At 41.2% G+C, this 21,266-nt stretch overlaps 1 protein-coding gene across 5 annotated transcripts in view; it reads right to left on the bottom strand.

Annotated features, from left to right (window-relative positions):
• The window catches only part of SPATA13 (spermatogenesis associated 13), a 138,167-nt gene that overhangs the window by 51,766 nt on the left and 65,135 nt on the right, over positions 1 to 21,266 (bottom strand). For 4 of the 5 annotated variants that reach the window (XM_081814721.1, XM_081814723.1, XM_081814722.1 and 1 more), the window contains one exon: positions 1,142 to 1,507. In XM_081814721.1, coding sequence (XP_081670847.1) covers positions 1,142 to 1,507 — 366 coding nt within the window. Of the gene's footprint in view, positions 1 to 1,141; positions 1,508 to 4,756; positions 5,118 to 21,266 lie in introns of those variants that run through there. The other variant, XM_031033371.2, reaches the window with a different exon arrangement.

The raw sequence follows: 21,266 nt of genomic DNA on the forward strand, positions 1-21,266 counted from the left end.
AGAATCACCTATGTACCCTGTTGATTTTTCCCCGTGAACCATCTCTATAAATCAAAGGCCAAGCTGGCTTATGCTTTCCTTAGGTTTTCTTCGTATTTCCCCACCCAGTTCCCTACATGAGCCTACAGTGCATAAAGTGATCTTACCACATTCCTTCTTAATGCTCTGAAGTGAAATAATTTCTCAGTGCTTTTGATTGTCCCCATACTGTGTTTCAAGTTAAAATAGATATACGGTTTGCTTTGGTTCAGAATCATTTCCTAGCATACAGCGTATTCTACTGTTGCAAAAAGTTCGTGGGATTCTTCCACTTCATTTTTTTACCTTTAGAATGCAATTCAATTTAACTCAAGAGAAATCTGAGTGCTTGCTATAAACAAGGCATTGGGCTGGGCTTAGGGAGAATGTAAACATAAAATCCAATACTAACATAGATTTTTCTCCCCTTTTAAGAGAATTTTAGGAGTTATTGATGATGTCAGCTAGCAAGCTCAAAAAGTAAAACTGGATGCTTACTCATGTACTGTTCTGGGAACCCCTGACCATGGCTAGGTCTCACCAAATAACATACACTCTCCTGAACAGGGCCTTTATTTAAATGTTTTGTGGCCCCAGAGTGCTCGTTGGGTAACTGATAAATACTTGTTGAAATACTAAGGGGAAAATATAAAAATTTTATTGGTAAAGCAGCTGTAAAGCAGCAACTTGAATGTAAAGAGTTAAAAAATGGTAGAAAACCGATTTCCTTAGCCCCTAAAAAACTGGTTTCTTATTTTCTTATCTTTATTTTTTAACATCGGAGGATACTTTCTCTTTCAAGAACTTCTTTCAGCAAGCTCACTAAATATGCACTGCTACCTTCTCCTTATTCAGATCTCAGGTGGTTTAGGACAAACAGCACACTAGTTTCCTGTATTGTTTGAGACTCCAGGAAAGACAGAGATTAGTAAAAGGCATCCATATGTCAGATGGTAGATTAATTCATGAGTGTTTTCAGAGTCAGGAAGAAAGGTTGGGAGTCTGTTGTCCTTGAGGCAGACAGAAGAAAGAAAAGCAGCAGCCTGTTTAGTTCATAGGGGAGAACAAAGGCCAGGAAACTGGAGGGCTCTGTTAGCTTTGGTAGAAGCACGCCAGGTCTTACTCGGGTTAGAAGACTCTCTATTTCCTCTGTCGGGCTGTTCCCATAGAAGCTGAGCCCGCCTATCACGGAGATGGGGCGTCTTCTCCAGCTTCCTTTGGGGGAGCCCATGGCAGGGTTCTGGTCTGCAGTGTCTGCAGAGGCCGTGTTTGGCTGGCGATCTCCCTCCACGGTGTCCTCTTTCTGGGGGTCCACAGCAACTGAGTCTTCGGGAATAGACAGACTCCGGGTGGCCAGCTGGCCATAGTCAGAGAGCGGTCGGGGCCTTGATCTCCTCCCAGAACCCCATTTCCTCCTGGTGATCCTCTGAGACTCCGTCCTTTCTTCATCCCGGGATGAGTCCCGCCTCCAGGATTCCTCTGTCACAACCTTTTCAAATGCGAACAAGTTAGGTGAGCACCAAAATCCAGGAAGGTATTGAAAAAGAACAAGCCATACACTCCCTCCCATCCATCCTCTTCAGCCCTGCCTTGAGGCCTTCTTGGTATACTTGTTTGTTTTTTTAAAAAGTTATTTCTGTAACAGGAAGACATAACTGAAATGTGCACTAAAATAAGCAATTCATCTTTAACTGGAGGCTGAATTAAAACCATAATTTAAATAGTGATATATGGTGACCGAGGATGAGCTATGATAAAAGATACTAAGAAAATCAATACCACTGTGAGATGCTAGAAAGAACTTCTATGGTATCACCCAAAATACAAAATATACATAACAATAACATGGGGAAATGCAGGAAATCCAGTTACTTAAGGTCTGTGGATTTGGTTCTGCCGCTGTTCACTGGGGAAGAATGGGTCCTTGTGTGGATGAAATGCTATACCAATGATAAGTGAGATAGCCTTTATCAGCCACAGTTAATTATTGCTCTTAAAAAGCCCTGTGTAGACTAACCATGCCCAGGTTCAGCCCTGCCTGCAGATAACCTCTATGTCAGCACACCCCTCAAAGTCTGGGTTCAGAGGAGGGCTGCTGCCTAATTCTACAGGAGGTTTCTCCCATCCCTGGTTATTATTTTTTTAAACACATTTTTATTTTATTATTTTTTAAAGATTGTATTTACTTATTTGAGAGAGAGAGAGCAAGCACAAGCACGGGGAGAGGCAGAGGAAGAGAGAGAGGAAGAAGCAGACTCTCTGCTGAGCAGGGAGCCTCATGTGGGGCTTGATTCTAGGATCCCGGGATCATGACCTGAGCTGAAGGCAGATGCTTAACCGACTGAACCACCCCCCCCCGGTTATTATTTAAAAATAAAATAAAAAATAAAAATAGTCCAGGGCCCAGGGAAGAGGACAAGAACAAGCAGAGTTGTACTGGAGGGCAGGGCAAGCAGAGCAGGCCACCCAGGCCTGGAGGCCACCAGCAGAACGGCCCCAGGCAGCCTGGCCCTGCCCCCAGGACTGGCTCAACAGGGCATGCTGCTTGCCAATCAGTGGCAACAAAGAGCTCAAATACAGTTCCTGTAATTTCCAATCCCGTGTGCCTCAATGCTCCCTAAGATCATACACAGCTGATTTATGAGCAACATAGCGGTTTGAGGTACCGACCCCTCGTACGTCAAAAATCTGCATGTTAACTTTTGGCTTCCCCCAAACTTAACTACTAATAGCCTACTGTTGGATGGAAGTCAATTAACACATGTTTGGTATGCTATACATAGTATATACTGTGTTTTTATAATAATATAAGCTAAAGAAAAAAAAAGATGTTATCAAGAAAATCATAAGGAAGAGAAAATACACTTACAGTACTGAACTGTATTTATAAAAAAAAAAAAATCCACGTGGAGGTGGACCCACACAATTCAAACCTGTGTTGTTCAAGGACCCACTGTACTATGAAAAATCTGATGAAGAGCGAAGAAAGCAGAAAGGGATTTACAGACACTCCACTGCATTGCCATCATTTTTCAAATTAGAAAAACGGAAACCCAGGGAAGTGAGGGGACTTGCCCAGGGCCACACAGCCCATGCACAGTAAGAGAGACACTGAAATGTGGGCCTTGTAATTTCTGTTCCCACTGTTCCAAGTCACCTCTGCTCCAAAGCTAGTAAGTTCTAGCAGTCACCACTTACCATGCTGTCTGCAGCTTCTGACAGCAAGGAACTTCATATTTAAATCAAGTCACCAGTGAGGGATCTAGAATACACCCCTGTGTATTCTACCCGAGCTCAAGGTATTCTACCCTCTACCTGAGCTAAGGTATTCTAGAAGAGACTTTTTTTCCCCACTGAACTCCCTTATCTGCCTTAAAGCAGAGCCTCCCCAAAGAACTCCGTTGTCATAAATCCATAATTGTGCAGGTTCAATCCTATCCTGGGATAGGATTTTCTTCTTCCAACCAGGGAAGATTTGACTCTTATCAGTTGAGAAGAGAAGCCCTGGCCTCAGCAGACAGTGGCCACAAAACTATCAGACCTCCCATTTTTCTTTCCTAAATCACTGGGTTTCCCATAAGTGCCCTTCTCCACCTCCCCTCCCCTAGTGAGAAAGTATAAATGCCCCCAATTCTAACCACTTCCTGGAGTCACTTTTTCCTGTCAACTCCCACTTACTCACATGAATAAAAACCTGTCTTTTCTAATCTGTCTTTTGTCAGTTCAATTCCACACACCCCCACATAGTAAGCCTAAGACAGTGGAGAAAAAGGTTTTCCTCTCTGACACCATCATGGGAAAATATGAGAAATCATGAAAATTTAATATTTTTTGCATTACATATAAAAAACAGGATATTGTGGAGAGTTTAACTACATTATTTAAACTAAGTGGCACAATTTAAGCACACAGAATAAGCCATTTATATTATCACCCTGTGATAAAAAGGTTCAGACAAGGTGTTAGAAACACAGAAGCAAGACAAAATTACAGGCAAGGAGTAGTCTAACTGGTAACAGTTAACTACGTGCAGTTTTTTTGAGGTTGTTTTTGTTCTTTGGGTTTTTTTGTTTTTTGTGTTTTTTTTTTGGCACTTACGCAACATGCAGCACGCCTCACTGAAGCCTTACTGATGCAGACAGGAAAATAAGGAAATGGGTGTAGGAAGACAGAAGGCTGTCTTAGTTGTTCAGGTAAGAGATCCTTCTGAGACCAAAACATACTCCAGGAAGTGAGGAGGCTGGATAAAGGCAGGTATGCTCAGAGCAGGAAATGAGAGGGCAGGAGACGTGCACAGGATGATTTCTTTAACACGTCATGCCTCAAGTTCCAACGACGGTTCCCACCGGGGGGTACGCATTAAGAACTGACTGTCATTCTCCTAGAACTATTTATACAGTCCCACTGAAGATACAAAAGGAGAAAACAGCCCTTCCAAGTGGTACTGAATGTCCTAGGAAGTGCAAAAATTAGTTAACAGAATAATACATACAACTGAAAGTTCCGCTTTACTCCTACAAAAGAGGGAGAGACAATGATCCTTGGCCAGAAGAGACTTACATTCCTTGTAAAACAAATCTGAGCTTCGATGCGTATTCTAAAACTGAATCTCCTTTCAGCAGAGTCTGCGTACTTCCAGAATACAACGGAGGTTCATTCCAGAGAACATAGTTTGACTGTGATTATACCCGCAACTACAAACACCCACCACCACCACACTCCACAAGTTATAACCTACCCCGGATTCTGGTATCGGCAGGGGCGGCCCAGAGACACACTGAAGGAACAAGCAGTTGACCACATCCATGCTCTCTGAGATTCTTTCTTGCCTTTACACCAGGACAGTGAAGGCGTAAGTGGTCATGCCAGAGCTGTGTCTACTGACGCTTCTCCTCACAACCCAGCAGCCTGGGCTTCAGATCAATCCAGGGCTCTAAGCTTGATTGGCCGATTCACACCCAAGTCATAAACTTTTCTAAACAAACTTTGCAGCTGAGTGGCTGCCCTTTTAACTCTTGCTTCTCTGTATTATTGTTTTAAAGTACTTTCCCTAGTCAGGAGTCCTGAATTTCTTCTTCCTATACAAGATTCCTTTCTTTGCTTCACAAAAGTAAAAAGCCAAGATAGATCTTATTACCTCCAGTGAGACACTTCAAAACACGTTTTGAAACCACAGTGCAAGTTAAGTTATTAACTGAGGGAAAAAAGACTTGACGAAAAGCCCTGATGTCACGTCTATCCATTCAGAAGCTTCATCTAAGGGAAGTTTAATGGATCAAATAGCAAGAGTTGTGGGTTGAATTATGTCCCCTGTAAAAGGTACATTGAAGCCCTAACCCTCAGGGCCTGTGAATATGATCTTATTTGGAAATACCGTCTTTGTAGATGCGATCGAGTTCAGATGAAGTCATGCTGGATTCGGGGAGCCCTAATCCAATGGCTGGTGTCCTTAGAAAAAGAGGGAAATTTAGACACAAAGACGAAAGTAAAGACAGTCATATGGGGACAGAGTGATGCATCTATAAGCCAGGAAATCCCAGGCAGAGGCCAGAACAGATCCCCAGACTTCTGGCCTCTACAACAATGGGAAAAAGTCCTCTTGTTTTGAGCCACCTGGTTGCTAGAAATTTGTTACAGTAGCCCTAGGAAACTCATACAGCAAAGCAATTCAGAAGAAACTACTACAAGCAGGGAAATTAAGATGCTTTGGGAAGACTGAAAAAAAAATTAACCAAAGCAGAGCTTTTCCAGCGGAAAGAAAAAAAAAGAAAGGTATTCTCAAGATGTGCATTAACACAATAAGCAAGCCTCCCACATTGCCTCAGCATCCTGAACACCACAGGGAATTCAGGTGCAGTCCCAGAACTGGAGGTGGGACAAGAACACACCCAGACAGCTCACGTTGCAGGAGGCCGGCCATAATGCTAGCAATGACAGCTGTGGAGGCTTGGGCTACCTTACCTAATCCTCACCACCACCCCGCGAGGCAGGTAACTATTCACGACATTTTACCATTTAGACACTGGGGCAATGACTTGCTCGAGTTAACAGAGCCAAAGGAGACAGGCCCATTTACAACTCAGTCTGTCTGACTTCAAAACCTCTGTCCTTTCCGCTCTGCAGCCCCACATCTTTGGCATACACTTTTACAGAAGCAAGACAAAACTTGGTAGTCTTCCTGCCTTTAGCTATAGAGCTGCTTGGAAGGGGGTGGGGGTGCCGGGAGGGCAATGACAGGAAGAAAGGCTCTGTAGGTACCCCTGCAAGCTAGGGAAAGCTAGAGACACCTTCCCCAAATCACCGTTTTGTTTTGTTTTTTTAAAGATTTTATTTATTTATTTGACAGAGAGAGACACAGTGAGAGAGGGAACACAAGCAGGGGGAGTGGGAGAGGGAGAAGCAGGCTTCCCACTGAGCAGGGAGCCTGATGCGGGGCTCGATCCCAGGACCCTGAGAACATGACCTGAGCCGAAGGCAGATGCTTAACGACTGAGCCACCCAGGCGCCCCCCAAATCACCGTTTTAAATGCATAAAATAAAAATTAAATAAAATAAAAATTTATAAAGTTTATAAAAATTTATAAAATTAACATTTTAAATGCATAAAATAAAAATTAAGCTAAAGTCATAATCAGATTATTTTGAAATATAATTATCAAAATATTAAAAGAATTGATACAATAATATATATAAAACACATAAATTAAGAAGACTAGCAATTGGTCTGAAAACTGCCATACTTTGGAAGTACTGGTGAATACAACAGATCTTAAGATATCAGCAAAAACTGCTGTATGATGTGAAGAAGATCTGTGATTTCTATGAGTGACAAAATCACAGGTGTTGGTAAGATAAAAGTGCTCTGGCTTGCTGCCTATAATCATAATTGAAGGAAATGCTACATTTTACCTACAAGGTAGTGAAAATAAAAGCCCCACTCCTCAATTTCTGTTGACAGAACCCTCGGATGAACTAAGGTTCAAAACTCCCAGTTGACACAGTTTCGCTTAAGACTAGTCTATGGTACCAGCTCTGTGCTCCAACTCCAGAAAAATGAAATTTTAGACTTATATATTGTAAAATTTAAAAAGTGGCATCTCACTATTTAAAGCTATATGTCACTAACTAATTTCCCTTAAGTGAAAATTAATGTGTCATAAGACTATGCATAGGCCTTTTTTTCTTCTCTTTTTTTTTTAGTGCAGATTTGTTATCTGGATTATCGAGTGCTTGGAATGGGATGGGTTGTAAATACATGCCCTAGGATTTTAAGAGAGGGAGGGAACTCATAAGATCCCAGATCAACTACTATATTTTAAGGTAAGAACAAGAAAATCTTTACATATTTAGAAAGATGAAAGCTTGTGTGCTAATGACATCTTTGTCTTTGTTACTTTAACACCAAAAGATACTCTTACTTAGAAATCTTAAATTGTCATCAACTTACATTTATAATCTACCTAAAGTCATATTTTCAGGCAAGTAAAGAAGGCATTATTATACTTATTTTGGAGATGAGAGAACTCAGGCACAGAGAAGGCAATGGATTTAATGAAAGATAGAGTGCATGAGAGAGATCAGGCGCTTCATTTAATCTCATCTTTGCAAGGCACTAGACATGACCCCCCCCCCATTTGTAGGTGTACATAAGAAAACTGCAACATGGTTTATTGCAAAACCCCAGAGCAGCAACTTCCACAAATACTAGACCTCGAAATGTTGCTCCACAAAAAGCCTCCGTGTGCTTATCCCTTTTACATCTCTCCACTTCCGGTTTATACTTCCTCTTTGATGAATTCTCTGGGCTGTCTGTGGGTCCTCACTCATCAGTGCATGCATTCCTACATTTTCCCTGACTCTTCCTCTCTACTCCCTCCTCCAGCAGCATACCGCACCTTCAGTCCTGCTCTAGGCTCCACTCCCTTCTCTCTCCTCCTGGAGCAGAACTTCTCCCTTCAACTGATCACACGTGGAATGCAAATACAGTTGGTTTTGTTGAACTTACTGAATCATGTTTGGTTTCTTATCTTTAAATTTTAGAACAAATGGGTGGAATAATCTTTCTTTCTCCAAAGCTGCCTTTTCTTTCATAGACCTTGATGGTGTGTGTGTGTGTGCATGTGCGCGCGGTAGGACTTGTACTAGCATAAAGGGAGGCCTACCAGAAATGGACCACCTATCATCTGGGTGTGCTAATTCTCCCTCCTCCTAACTTTCCAGGGATTCACACATCTTTTCCTACCACACTTAGGCTAGTTAAGGAATAAACAGCCAGGTAGGGGTACTTCTGAAATTGCCCAAGCGAGGAGAGGAGAGAGGCAGCCTCAGACTTGGTCTGAAATAAGTAAATAGCCAAACACCCATCATTTAACCAAAGACCACCTTAAAAATCATTCATGTTCAGGGAGCCTGGGTGGCTCAGTTGGTTAACCAACTGCCTTCGGCTCAGGTCATGATCCCAGGGTCCTGGGATCGAGTCCTGCATCGGGCTTCCTGCTTCTCCCTCTGACCCTCCCCCCTCTCCTGCTTTCTCTCTCTCTCTCTCAAATAAATAAATAAAATCTTTAAAAAAAAAAATCATGCATGTTCAGCCTGGCTCCTTTCCACCTTCCAAGGTTTCCTCTAGTTCAGGGACCATCCTGGGAAGGGAGAGACACCATCATAAACTTGTTTGTTGGGGTGCCTGGGTGGCTCAGTCTGCCTTCGGCTCAGGTCATGATCCCAGGGTCCTGAGATCGAGCCCCGCATTGGGCTCATTGCTCAACGGGAAGCCTGCTTCTTCTCCCACTCCCCCTGCTTGTGTTCCCTCTCTCGCTGTGTCTCTCTCTGTCAAATAAATAAATAAAATCTTAAAACAACAACAACAACAACTTGTTTGTTCTCCCTTCTCAGACACCAGATTTGGACTTAGCCCAGGTCTGGACAGGGCCTGGGCCAGAAACAGAAGAGAAAGTAGAAACCCATTCATTTACTGAGATTTTCCTTCCCTGGCTTAGAGGCAGAAGTATATATTAATGCTGGGTGACATTCCTACCAACAGGCTGAATGCTTAAGATACAAGGTTTCAAGCTGTAAGAACCTTAGTGGCTGTTGGAATTCTGAGAGCAAATGAAATGCGAATGACTAACCAAAAACTGTTCTGATTATTATCAAATGAGATCACACACACATCAGTAATCTTGATGTAACTCTTCAAAATTAAAGAAAAAGAGAGAAGAAGAGGAACTATTGTAATCTGGAATGCTGTGGCCTTGTCCTTTGGGTTCAGGGAATAGATAGGCCATTTGCTAAAAAAATATATGACACAGTATTAAAAATATTTTAAAATACATTAATGCTTCTTAAGGCCCTTGAAGTAAGAGGGGGGTATAGTGGACTTCAATTGCCCTTGCATGTGTAAAACTGATGATAAAATATACTTAAAACATAGTTAATAAATCTACAACTTGTTTTATAGGCAGAAAAGGTAATTTATTAAAAATGCAAATATGTGAAGTTCATGGAGAACACAATTTAATATTCTTAGCCTAGTTCTATAAGCACAAGAAGGTACTTAAATAACCATGAACATTTTAAACACCGTTGAAGACTTAGAATACTATACTGAGGAGAAAGTAGTGTAGCTGAGCTCATCCTCTCTTTATTGAAAATAAAGAAATGAAGTCTGTCTGACTGTGATAAACCCCATCCTGGACCCTCTGACCACACCCTGAGCCCCTAACTCCCGTCTCCCTTACATCGTGGGAGGGTGGTTACCACTGACCCTGCCCAAACACAGGACCAGTAATAAGCTTTCTTCCCCCAGCCTTCGTAATAATCACTTAAGGGAATTCCATTTTCTGGGCTTATCCAAAAACCTAGATCATCCTACCATCTTCAAATCAACAACACCACAATGCTGGGTTTAACACCCAAGCAGAGAAAATAATAGAACTGTAGGCTGCAATTTATGCCTGGACTCACTAAGAGTAAAGACACATTTTAAAACCATCATATTATAAAATAAATGTATATAACAATTCCATCTTAACATCTTAAAATGTATTTTATCTCTGAGTGGCTCAGTCGGTTAAGTGTCTGCCTTTGGTTCAGGTCATGATCTCAGGGTCCTGGGATCAAGCCCTGAGTTGGGCTCCCTGCTTAGTGGGGAGTCTGCTTCTCCCTCTCTCTTGTGCTCTCTCACCTGCTCACAGATGCTCTCTCAATAAAATAAATAAATAAATACATACATACATAAATAAATTCTTTAAAAAATGTATTTTATCTCTGAAACACATGCTGAGGAATACAGAGGTCTACTTAAACTTTCTTTAACTTATAAAAAGCATGATTTTATATAAATGAGCTTACTTTCCTCTTTTCCAATTGCTTATTGAGGACAACAAAATATTCCAAAATAAAAAAATGTTTTAGAGTTGAATATATCAGAAATCCATTGTTTTTCTAAACTCTTCTGAACATCAGAGGTTTTTTCTTAATGCTGTTTTGACTTCTGTTGTACAGAGAGGCTAGAAGGAAGCAGGAGGAGAAGGGAAAAAAGAACGGGCAGCATAGAAGAAGGTCCCGGCTGATTCTCTAGTGGACAAAAATGGAAAGAGGTATCTGTTCACAGCATCACTTGCATTTCAAGTCATGCATGATAGCATACAAACATTCAAATCAATGGCCCCAAGTGCCTTTAGAATCAAGAAAACTAAGTGTTTCTGGATTAGAATGCAGGATGGAACCTTCATGAATCATCTCTCTCCCCAAACTGCTTTCTTGTATTAGTGAAGGCCATCCAATATACCCCATACTAGGCATTCTTGATTCTTCCCTGATCTTCACAAGCCCCAGCCCCAGTCACCATGTTCTGTCAATTACTCAATCTAGTTTACTAGATTCAATTCAATTACTCTGCTTCATCGTTTCTCATAGAACTATTCCAATAGTAGCCCAACTGGTTTCCCTGTCACCAATCTACTCTATGCTACTGAAACACACGTTGGATTCTAGCTAGCCATTACCTGGAACAAACCCGAGGCCATTCAAAATCTCGTCCAAGGTCTCTCCAGCTCTGTCTTCAGATACAATTATTCTCCAGCCCATATCAAATGATTCACCATTTAACATATACTTACTTTATGCAATTGTAAATGAGATAAAAGTTGCTCTGCTCTCAGATTATCATTTGCCTTTGTGAAACTGTAAAATTTACCTTTCAAAACTCAGTTGAAATATTACTTGCTGTAGGAAAACTTCATAAACTCCCCTGGGCTCAGAGCTCTTTGCTCCTTTCTGGGCCTCTGTTTAAAACCACTGCAATGTTTACATAGCATTTATTTATTTGTCTCAACATCACGCAAAAGCAGCTGTTCCTATTCTTTCCAAACTCCCCAATACTATGGTAATGTCCTCACAGTCTGAGAGCTTGAGAGGTAATTAAAGATGCTTCATGCATGTGGAAAGGGATGAATGCTGAGTTGGTGGATAAATGAGCAAATAAATGGACAGTTCTGGATGGCAAGGAAGCTGTTTCCTCCCCACATTCATGTATGATTTTATAAAAATGAGCTTGATTTAAGTTATTGCTTAGTTATTAAAACTATGTATTTCAAAATCAATAACCATGTTTTAGGTCAGGACACAACCATCCATTCCTGTCTCTTTCATAACCTGAAAACAAACGGACTACAATTTTCCTTCCCTTACTATCGACAACCCTGTTTTGAAGGCCTCCTATTTCGTTTCAGAGACATGAAGTACATGGGAATGGGATCTTTTCCAACAAAGAAGTGTCCGCTGCTGGCACAAAGTGTAAAAAGAAAGATTTAGGACTTCTAAAACATCTCTTTTCTATATCTTATTTTATTTTTTTAAAGATTTTATTTATTTGACAGAGAGAGACACAGAGAGTGAGGGAACACAAGCAGGGGGAGTGGGAGAGGGAGAAGCAGGCTTCCTGCCGAGCAGGGAGCCCGATACAGGGCTCGATCCCAGGACCCGGGGATCATGACCTGAGCCGAAGGCAGATGCTTAACGACTGAGCCACCCAGGTGGCCCTCTATATTTTAGTTTAAGCTTGAAGCATTACTGTATTGGCAGGATTGAAAGGGTAAGATGAAGAGGAGGCAAGAACAAAGAGGGCACAGTGATGGGAAGTTGGAAAAAAGAACCCAGAAGAGTCAGAGAAAGTAATGACTTCATAAGGATTCTGTTTTTCTACCAGCAACACTCACTGATGACAGATTGTGTCACTCTCCTTTAAACTTGCAAGGCTCCAGCATATGAACCTAATCAAGAAAACAGTGACCCCAAATTAGAGCTGCTGTTCACCAAGAATGCTTCTATTAAGAGTGGCTCAGCCTGGGGCACCTGGACGGCGCAGTAGGTTGAGCGTCCAACTCTTGGTTTCAGCTCAGGTGTGATCCCAACAATCCTGAGACAATGAGATCATGAGATCATAGAACTGAGCTGGGGTTGGGCTCCGTGCTATGCACCGAGTCTGCTTTCTCTCTCTTTCTCCCCCGCACCTGCACACTTTCTCTAAAATAAATAAATAGGGGCGCCTGGGTGGCTCAGTCGGTTAAGCGGCTGCCTTCGGCTCAGGTCATGATCCCAAGGTCCTGGGATCGAGCCCCACATCGGGCTCCCTGCTCGGTGGGAAGCCTGCTTCTCCCTCTCCCACTCCCCATACTTGTGTTCTCTCTCTCCTGTCTCTCTCTCTCTGTCAGATAAATAAATAAAATCTTAAAAAAAAATAAAAAAAAAAATAATAAAATAAAATAAATAAATAAATCTTAAAAAAAAAAAAGAAGAGCAGCTCAGCCTCTCTGTATAGGGACTGTCACATAAGGCAAGACTTACAGACAGCACCAGTGGTGTTTCTTTTTTATTTCTATTGAGGGATATGAGAACGTGTCCTAGTGCAAAATACCTTGAAAATGTTTAATTCGAAACTTGGCAGTGAAAGAATTACAGATGAATAATTTATACCACAAAGAGTAAAAACATAAAGCAAAGTGTACAACAGAACCTTGCTATAAGTAAATATGTAAAAATTTATACCATACATGAGAGAATGGGGCTGTAATAATGGACCTTAGTCATAAACCGTATTTAAGGCTCCACGCCTCCTATCTCCCCACCTGTGGCGCTGATCTACAAGAAATGCCATACTATGGACCTGGGTTCACACCAGCCCTACTGTCCGAGGTGGCTTTCTTCAATCCTGTGTCAGAAAGTAAACTACAAAAGAAGTTGTCAGAAAAGGGACTGAAACCCCTTTGTTGAGCTGCCAAGCCCATCCTAAGTAGTCTCCAAAAAACCCACCTAAAAAAATCTAGAGGAAAGACTCTGATTTGGGCAAGACCAGCTGTGGCAAGAAGTGGCCCAAGCTCAGTGGAAAGAAGGCTAGTCGTGGAGTCAAAAGAGAAAACAATGGAAATTCATCAAAGGCCTGTGATACCAGCACTTACCAATCCCATCTCATTTAATTAAAACACCCTCTGCAGGGCACCTGGGTGGCTCAGTCAATTAAGAGTCTGCCTTCAGCTCGGGTCATTGTTCCAGGGTCCTGGGATTGAGCCCCACATCAGGCTCTCTGCTCAGCAGGGAGTCTGCTTCTCCCTCTCCCTTTGCCTGTGCTCTCTAATAAATAAAATCTTTAAAAATAAATAAAATAAAACACCCTCTGCAGTAGATACTTACACTTCTGTTTTACAGATCAGAAAGACTGTGAGGTTCCACCAACCATCAGGAAACAGCAAATGGTTAGAACTTAGGTCTACATGTTTCTGGGCCTTCCTCCCCATTCTGAGACCTAGCTCTGGGGAGCTGCTACTCAGCAGCTGTGTGATTCTGACAGGAGGGTCCTGTGACCTTCCCAAGCCTCAGTTTACCCATCTTTTAAAACAAATACAACAATGCTGGCCTACTCTGCAGGGAGGCTGTGAGAATCAAATGCAACAATGTTATGTGAAGGACTTTAATTAGCTGCAAAAGCATCATATAAAAATGCAAGAGGTTACTACTGGTACTTGTATTTTTGTTTTTGTTTTTTTTTTTAAGATTTTATTTATTTATTTGACAGAGAGAGACACAGCGAGAGAGGGAACACAAGCAGGGGGAGTGGGAGAGGGAGAAGCAGGCTTCCCGCGGAGCAGGGAGCCCGATGCAGGGCTCAATCCCAGGACCCTGGGATCATGACCTGAGCCGAAGGCAGACGCTTAACGACTGAGCCACCCAGGCACCCCTATTTTATTTTTCTGATACATTTACTTTTAAGAGACATTTACATTTTTAGAGTTCCAAGAGAGCTGGTAAAATTCCAGTTTCCAGCAGTGGTTGGAGCAATTGCTATACTGACACTCAACATATTTTTTTTTTTTTAGATTTTTAAAAAAAATTTTAAGTAATCTCTATACCCAACATGGGACTTAAACTCACGACCCTGAGATGAAGAGTCACATGCTTCACTGACTGAGCCGGCGAGGTGCCCCTTTCTCAACGTATTTTGGACCAAGTTCTTCATTCCACCATTTCCTGATGAAAAGTTTTAATTTCACTATTTTGCCAAAAGGGATTTTTGTTTGTATTCTGTAAAAATTCATACCCAAATGATAATAGAGTTCAATGAGAAAAACAGGATTACAGGCTACCTTTAACTTTTTCAGGAATAACTCTCTTTCCTAAATCAAGAGTTAACTGGGGTAGATCTGGAAGAGAAATGTCCAAACCTAAAAAACAGGATACTTAACACCTACAAGAGCCTAGATACTTAATACCTAGAGCCTCAGCCTGGAGAGCGGATCTCAAACTTCAGTGTGGCAAAAATAATTCCCTGGGTAGCATGTCAAAGTCCAGATTACTGGACCTGGACTCTTGTGATTCCAGTTCAGTAGCTCCTGGTGAGACTCAAGAATCTACACCATTAGCTTGCATCCTGGGTATGATCTTCATCCCAAACTTTGAGAAATTCTGGCTAGAAGATCAGAAGTCACTTGCAAAGTTTAACTGGTGTGTACTGAAGTATCTGACCAAAGGCAGCAATTTTAATAACAAAAATTATGATTATGATAAAGCCAACATTTATTGAATTTACTGAGCATCATTTCATTTAATCCTGGTACATACTATTATCTCCATTTTTAAAGAAACTGAGGCTTAAGTAGGTCAAGGACATACAGCTGGTTAGTAGGGAAACTAGGATTTGAACTCAGACAGCCCTACTAACAAAGCGCACCTATTTTATACCACAGAGCTTCTCCACCACTCAGAAATGCTGGCATTGATGGTCAGCAACCACATCAGTGCTAGTTTCCTAGGAATTTACCATCTGTGAGTGTTCTTTCCTCTCCAACCCACCTGAGCCCCCCACCCCACCTCAGCTTTACTACTAACATTCTAAATGAAGGCAACATCCCAAATTGTCATTTTGTCCCCCGACTGGCAGCTGTAGGAGAAACACAGATAACATTCAGTTTATATAGCAACATGTGGCAATTTGTAGTTATGCCCTTTTGCCAATTAAACCTACAGTATTCCTTCTGATTGCCATGGCAATGATGTATCACATGAACGTGTCACCAAGCCAACTGGAAAGTGATTTCCAACCTTGGATGCTCTTTGATCTTAATTATTATAGGGAAGCTTAAGATGAGAAAAACGAACCAAGAGAAAAACAAATACACTGGCATCTTAATCATCAAACTAAAATTTCCCCCTAAAAATACAAACACTACTTTTCTGCATTTTGTGACTGCTCTAAGGTCTTATTATGCCTTTGTCATCCACAAATTAAAACAAAGCACCAAATAAGAGTAAATATTAAAACCCTGACAGATATATAATAATATTGGTTCGTATCATTTAAGTATTTCATGTACTTTAGAAAGCTTAATATGCATAGCATTGATATATTTCATATTATTATTAATATGATTAATTGATTATAATTGATTATATTATAATTATGATACATTAACATCATTTATACCTGATTACATATTGTTATTATGGTAACTCTATAAAAACTAGGCTCCTGCTCAGATATATAGGTATGTAATTCTGTCTCCCTCTTCCCCCTTATTTTTTTGAATTTTTTTTTTAAGATTTTTATTTATTTATTTGAGAGAAAGAGAGCACGAGCAGAGGGAGAGGCAGAGGGAGAGGAAGAAGCAGATTCCCCACTGAGCACAGAGAATGATGGGGCTTTATCCCAGGACCCTGAGATCATGACCTGAGCCAAAATCAAGAGCTGGCCGCTTAACCGACTGAGCCACCCAGGCACCCCTCTGCCCACACCCCCGTCTTGTTTTTAATGGGAAAATCCTACTTGATGATATTTCACTAGAGGAAAAAACTGTTCTAGAAATGAGCCACTTTAAAGTTCAAGGATGACATGATTACATGTACATTACACTATTCTTTAGATTTTACATTTTTAGAAAATAATTTTAGAAGTGGCTTTTTAAATTTATAAAGTTCAGTAGCCTGTCAAATATTAAGCACCCATTCAGAAATACTTTGAAACATATCGCTGCAAAAGATATACCTGTTTATATAATGACAAACATGAATCTTTTTTAGGGCAAGTGGCAACTTCAAAAAGACAAAAAATGTTGACTTGATTGTTAAAATAAAAAGCTACTTTAGGGGCGCCAGGGTAGCTCAGTCAGTTAGGTGCCCAACTCTTTTTTTTTTTTTTTTTAAGATTTTATTTATTTATTTGACAGAGAGAGCGAGAGAGCACAAATAGCGGGGAACAGTAGAAGGAGAGGGAGAAGCAGGCTCCCCGTTGAGCAGGGAGCCTGATAATGGGGCTTGATCCAAGGACCCTGGGATCATGACCTGAGCCTAAGGCAGACACTTAACCATCTGAGCCACCTGGGCGCCCCAAGGGCCCAACTCCTCATTTCCACTCAGGTCATGATCTCAAGGTCATGAGATAGAGCCTCAGGTCCGGGGCTCAGTGCAGAGTCTGCTTGAGATTCTCTCTCCCTCTGCCCTTCCCCTGGCTCATGTTCTCTCTCTAAATAAATAAAATCTTTAAAAAAAAAAAAAAAAAGCTTTCACATTCTGGCTCATGACCTGCATTTTATGACTTAATATTTCTTTTTTTTTAAGATTTAATTAATTAATTAATTATTTGAGAGCACATGCACATCCATTGCATTCATGAGTGGGGGTGGGGGGTAGAAGAGAGGGAGAAGCAGACACCCCTCACTGAGCAGGGAGCCTGTCTCGGGGCTCAATGCCAGGACCCTGAGGATCATGACCTGGGCGGAAAGCAGACACTTAACCGACTGAGCCACCCAGGCACCTCTGACTTAGTATTTCTGCAAGAAATCTTTTTCTCTTTAGTTCTTTGCCTGCAAAAGGAAAACTAAACAAAAAGAAAACACCTTAGAAGAACTAAACATAAGCTAGCACAAGGATGACTAACAGAAAGCATATTAATTCTCTTTACAACATCCCGTGTGGGATGCTGCTGAACAAATATCCCCCCCAGGGTTGCTAATACTTAAGGTATATACTGATGGTATAGCAAATGTCCTTGTAACAAAAGGTTAACTTCATTAGAAAAATATTTTTAAAAGCACAAATGATATATCATATTTTCAAATTATCTTTCCAACTGTAATTGCAATTTCTGTGACTCAAGTTCTAGGGCTTCTCTGTCAGAAAAAATTGAGAACTCAGTGGGGTATGGAAACCTATATTCTCTGTAACGTAAAAACTGTGGACCATTTAACAAATGAAGGTGGGATAACTGGATGTCCATATGCAAAAAAAGGAAAAAAAATAATAACCTAGACCTTTACCTCACATTGTACACAAAAATTAACCAAAAATGGAGCATATGCCATTTAAGAAACAAAACAAATGAGCAAAGGAAAAAAGAGAGATAGAGGCAAATCAAAAAACAGACTCTTAACTATAGAGAACAAACCGATGGTGACCAGAGGGAAGGTGGGTGGGGGATGAGGGAAATAGGTGAAGGGGACTAAGAGTACACTTATCATGATGAGCACTGAGTAATGTATAGAATTACTGAATCATTATATTGCACACCTGAAACTAATATAACACTGTAAGTTAACTATACTGGAATTAAAATAAAAAACATAATTTAAAAAAAAAAAAGGAGCATATATCTAAGTGTAAGAGCTAAAACTAACATTTCCAGAAGACAGGAGAAAATCTCGGCGATTTTTGTCAATACAGAGATTTCTACTTTTCAAAAGACCCAATCAAGAAAATAAAAAGACCACCCAGAGACTGTGAGAAAACATTTGCAAGTCATATATCTGATAAAGGACTTGTATCTAGAATGTATAAAGAAATTCTACTGCTCAATAAAACTAAAAATGCAGTGACAGTATGAGCAGAAGATCTGAATAGACACTTCACCAAATAAGATAAAAGAATGGCTAATAAACAAGATGATCAACAGCATTAGTCATTAGGGAAATGCTAATTAAAATCAAAGTGAGATACCACTACATACCCACTTGAAGGGCTAGAATCCAGAATAGTGATGATACCAAGTCCTGGCAAGGACACAGAGAAACTGGCACCCTAATACATTGCTGGTGGGAATTTACAATGGGACAACTGTTTTAGAAAACAGTGTGGCAGTTCCTCAAATGGTTAAACATAGAATCACAAATGACCCAGAAACTCACCTCCTACTTATCTACCCAAGAGAATGGAAACGTATGTCCACACAAGACTTGTACATAAATATTGATAGCAGCATTATTCATAACAGCCCCAGAGGGGGAACAACTCTAATGTCTAACAACTGATGAATGGATAAACAAAATGTGAGATATCCATACAACTGATTATTATTCAGCCTTAGAAAAGAAATTAAGTGAGGGGTGCCTGGGTGGCTCAGTTGGTTAAGCATGTGCCTTCTGCTCAGTTCACGATCCCAGGTTCCTGGGGTCAAGCCCCAAATCAGGCTCCCTGCTCAACGGGGAGCCTGCTCCTCCCTCTCCCTCTGCCCCTTCCCCTGCTGGTGTGCTCTCTCTCTCCTCTCTCTCTTAAATAAATAAATAAAATCTTTAAAAAAAGAAATTCAGTGCTGATATACACTACAACATGAATCAGTGTTGAAAACAATATACCAGGTGAAAGAAGCCAAACACAAAAGACCATATTATATGATTCTATTTCAACGACATATCCAGAAAAGTATAATCTATAGACACAAAAAGTAGATCAGGCACCAGGGATGGAACAGGGAGTGACTGCAAATGGATGTGAGGTCTCCCTCAGGAATGATGGAAATGTTCTAAAACTAGACAGTGGTGATGGCCACACAACTCTAAAAAATTTACTACAAATCACTGAATTGCTCACTTAAAAAAAAAATATTGAGACAGAATGCAAATCAGTAGTGGCCTGGGTTTTTACAGGCGCAGGAATTGCCTGCACAGGGCACAGGGGAACTTTCTGGCGTAATGGAAGTGTTCTATAACTTGACTGTTGTGGGGGCTGCACAACTCTATAAATTTCCTAAAAATTACCAAACTGTATATTCACAACTGGTGAGTTGCATGTTATGCAAACTATACCTCAATAAAACTCCTAAAAAGCCTTGGGCAGACTCTCTAGGGTCACTACATTTTCTTCTATAAATGCAACCTATTTCTGGTTCTAGGGATGGTCCTGTGAAATAGCTGTGGATCATTTCTAACCTCCAGAAGAATTGTTGATGTCTCCAAATAGCTATTTGAGGAACACAAAGAGTCATACCTACGTAATCTGCAGAGAGTCAAAACTAGGTAATGTATCTATATCTCTGATTAAATCACACCAAAAACAGTGCCTTGGAGCTATCGTTATGTGTTAAGTACCCATCATCCTCATCAAACTCCAAAATTTGTAATTCATGTTGAAATTGGGCCTGAATTTAGTCCCTGCTCACCTACTGCATTACTCCAGTACTGAAGTTGGAGGGAAGTTTTACTTTCGTGACACTGTACCTTGTGGTGCCACAAAATACCCTCTTTTTTATGAGTCGGGAACAACAACGGAAGTAGAGGTTCTCAGGTGGGGGCCACCCCAGTGGGTGGTGGGCAAGCTAAAATCAGCACTTGCAGAGACTGGAGGACACCATGAGTGGTGGGCCAGGCCAAGTTGAAACCCTGCATGGTAAAAACAATTTGTATTCTACAAAATCTCCCAGTCAAGCACTCCAGTTGCTTTAACTTTATAAGATTGGGTTGTACAATGGCTTCCAACAATTTTGAAGCTACAGTCCCTGAGGAAGAAAATGATAAAATCCTAAAACACTGGAGTGTTCAAGTAAACAGAGGCTCAGAGAAGGAAAGGGATTTCGCACTAGGAGCCAGCATGTTAGTGGAAGGGCTAGGATAATAACCTGAATTCAGCTCCAGTCCATTGTTTTCATGGCTTGTTTGATTACTGATTCCAACACAAGAGTATCCTCCTGATCGCCCCATCATCTTTGACTTCTCTCTCCCCCAGAACATTCAAATGCTAATTAAAAATAAACTGTGAAATCATTTTGAAGTGTAACCTCTCCTCTCTGTTTTCATGGTTTTAATACAGATCTCATTACCTCTGAACTAGACTATTGAGGAATGCTCTCTCCCAGGACCGCCCCCATCCCAATCCTCTCTATGTAGCTGGTCCCCTTCTGCGGTCCCTGGTAAACACCTCTCTGGCTTTCTCCTGCCTGCAGGGTAAAGTCCAAGCTCCAAGCAAGGCCCTTTTTAACTCTGTACAGATCTAACTTTCCAATCTTATCTCCCACTTCTCCAACCAACCACCTTGTACAAAAGTTATGGTGAGCAACGTGCAGTTCCCTTAGCACCACAGATCAGCATCTTTGTGGACACTTACTATATGCAAAGCTCAGTGCTGAGCTCTCTAACTGCATCATCTCATTTTATCTTCACAACAACTCCATGTGATAGGCAGGTACTCTAGCTACTCCCAGTTTACAGGGGAGGAAAATAAGGCTTAGATAACTCTTCTGGCTGACTCCCTATGTCGACAGTACCTCCTCCCTCCCCCATGCTCTTCCAGTTGGCCTGGAAGACCCTGCCGCTCCTCCTCAACTGCTGCCCCCTGCATCCCCCATCCTGATCTTCTTCAAGACCCCACACACTTCTCTTTCCCCAGTTATGCAACTCTTTACCCAGGGTTAATAATTTGGTCTTTGGTGCTTTCATGGTACTTTGTACATCCCTCAGCAGAAACACCACACTACATCATAATTATTTGTATAC

The sequence above is a fragment of the Leptonychotes weddellii genome, chromosome 3 (genome assembly GCF_054177405.1).
Source record: "Leptonychotes weddellii isolate Sample4059 chromosome 3, ASM5417740v2, whole genome shotgun sequence".
Lineage (NCBI taxonomy): Eukaryota > Metazoa > Chordata > Mammalia > Carnivora > Phocidae > Leptonychotes > Leptonychotes weddellii.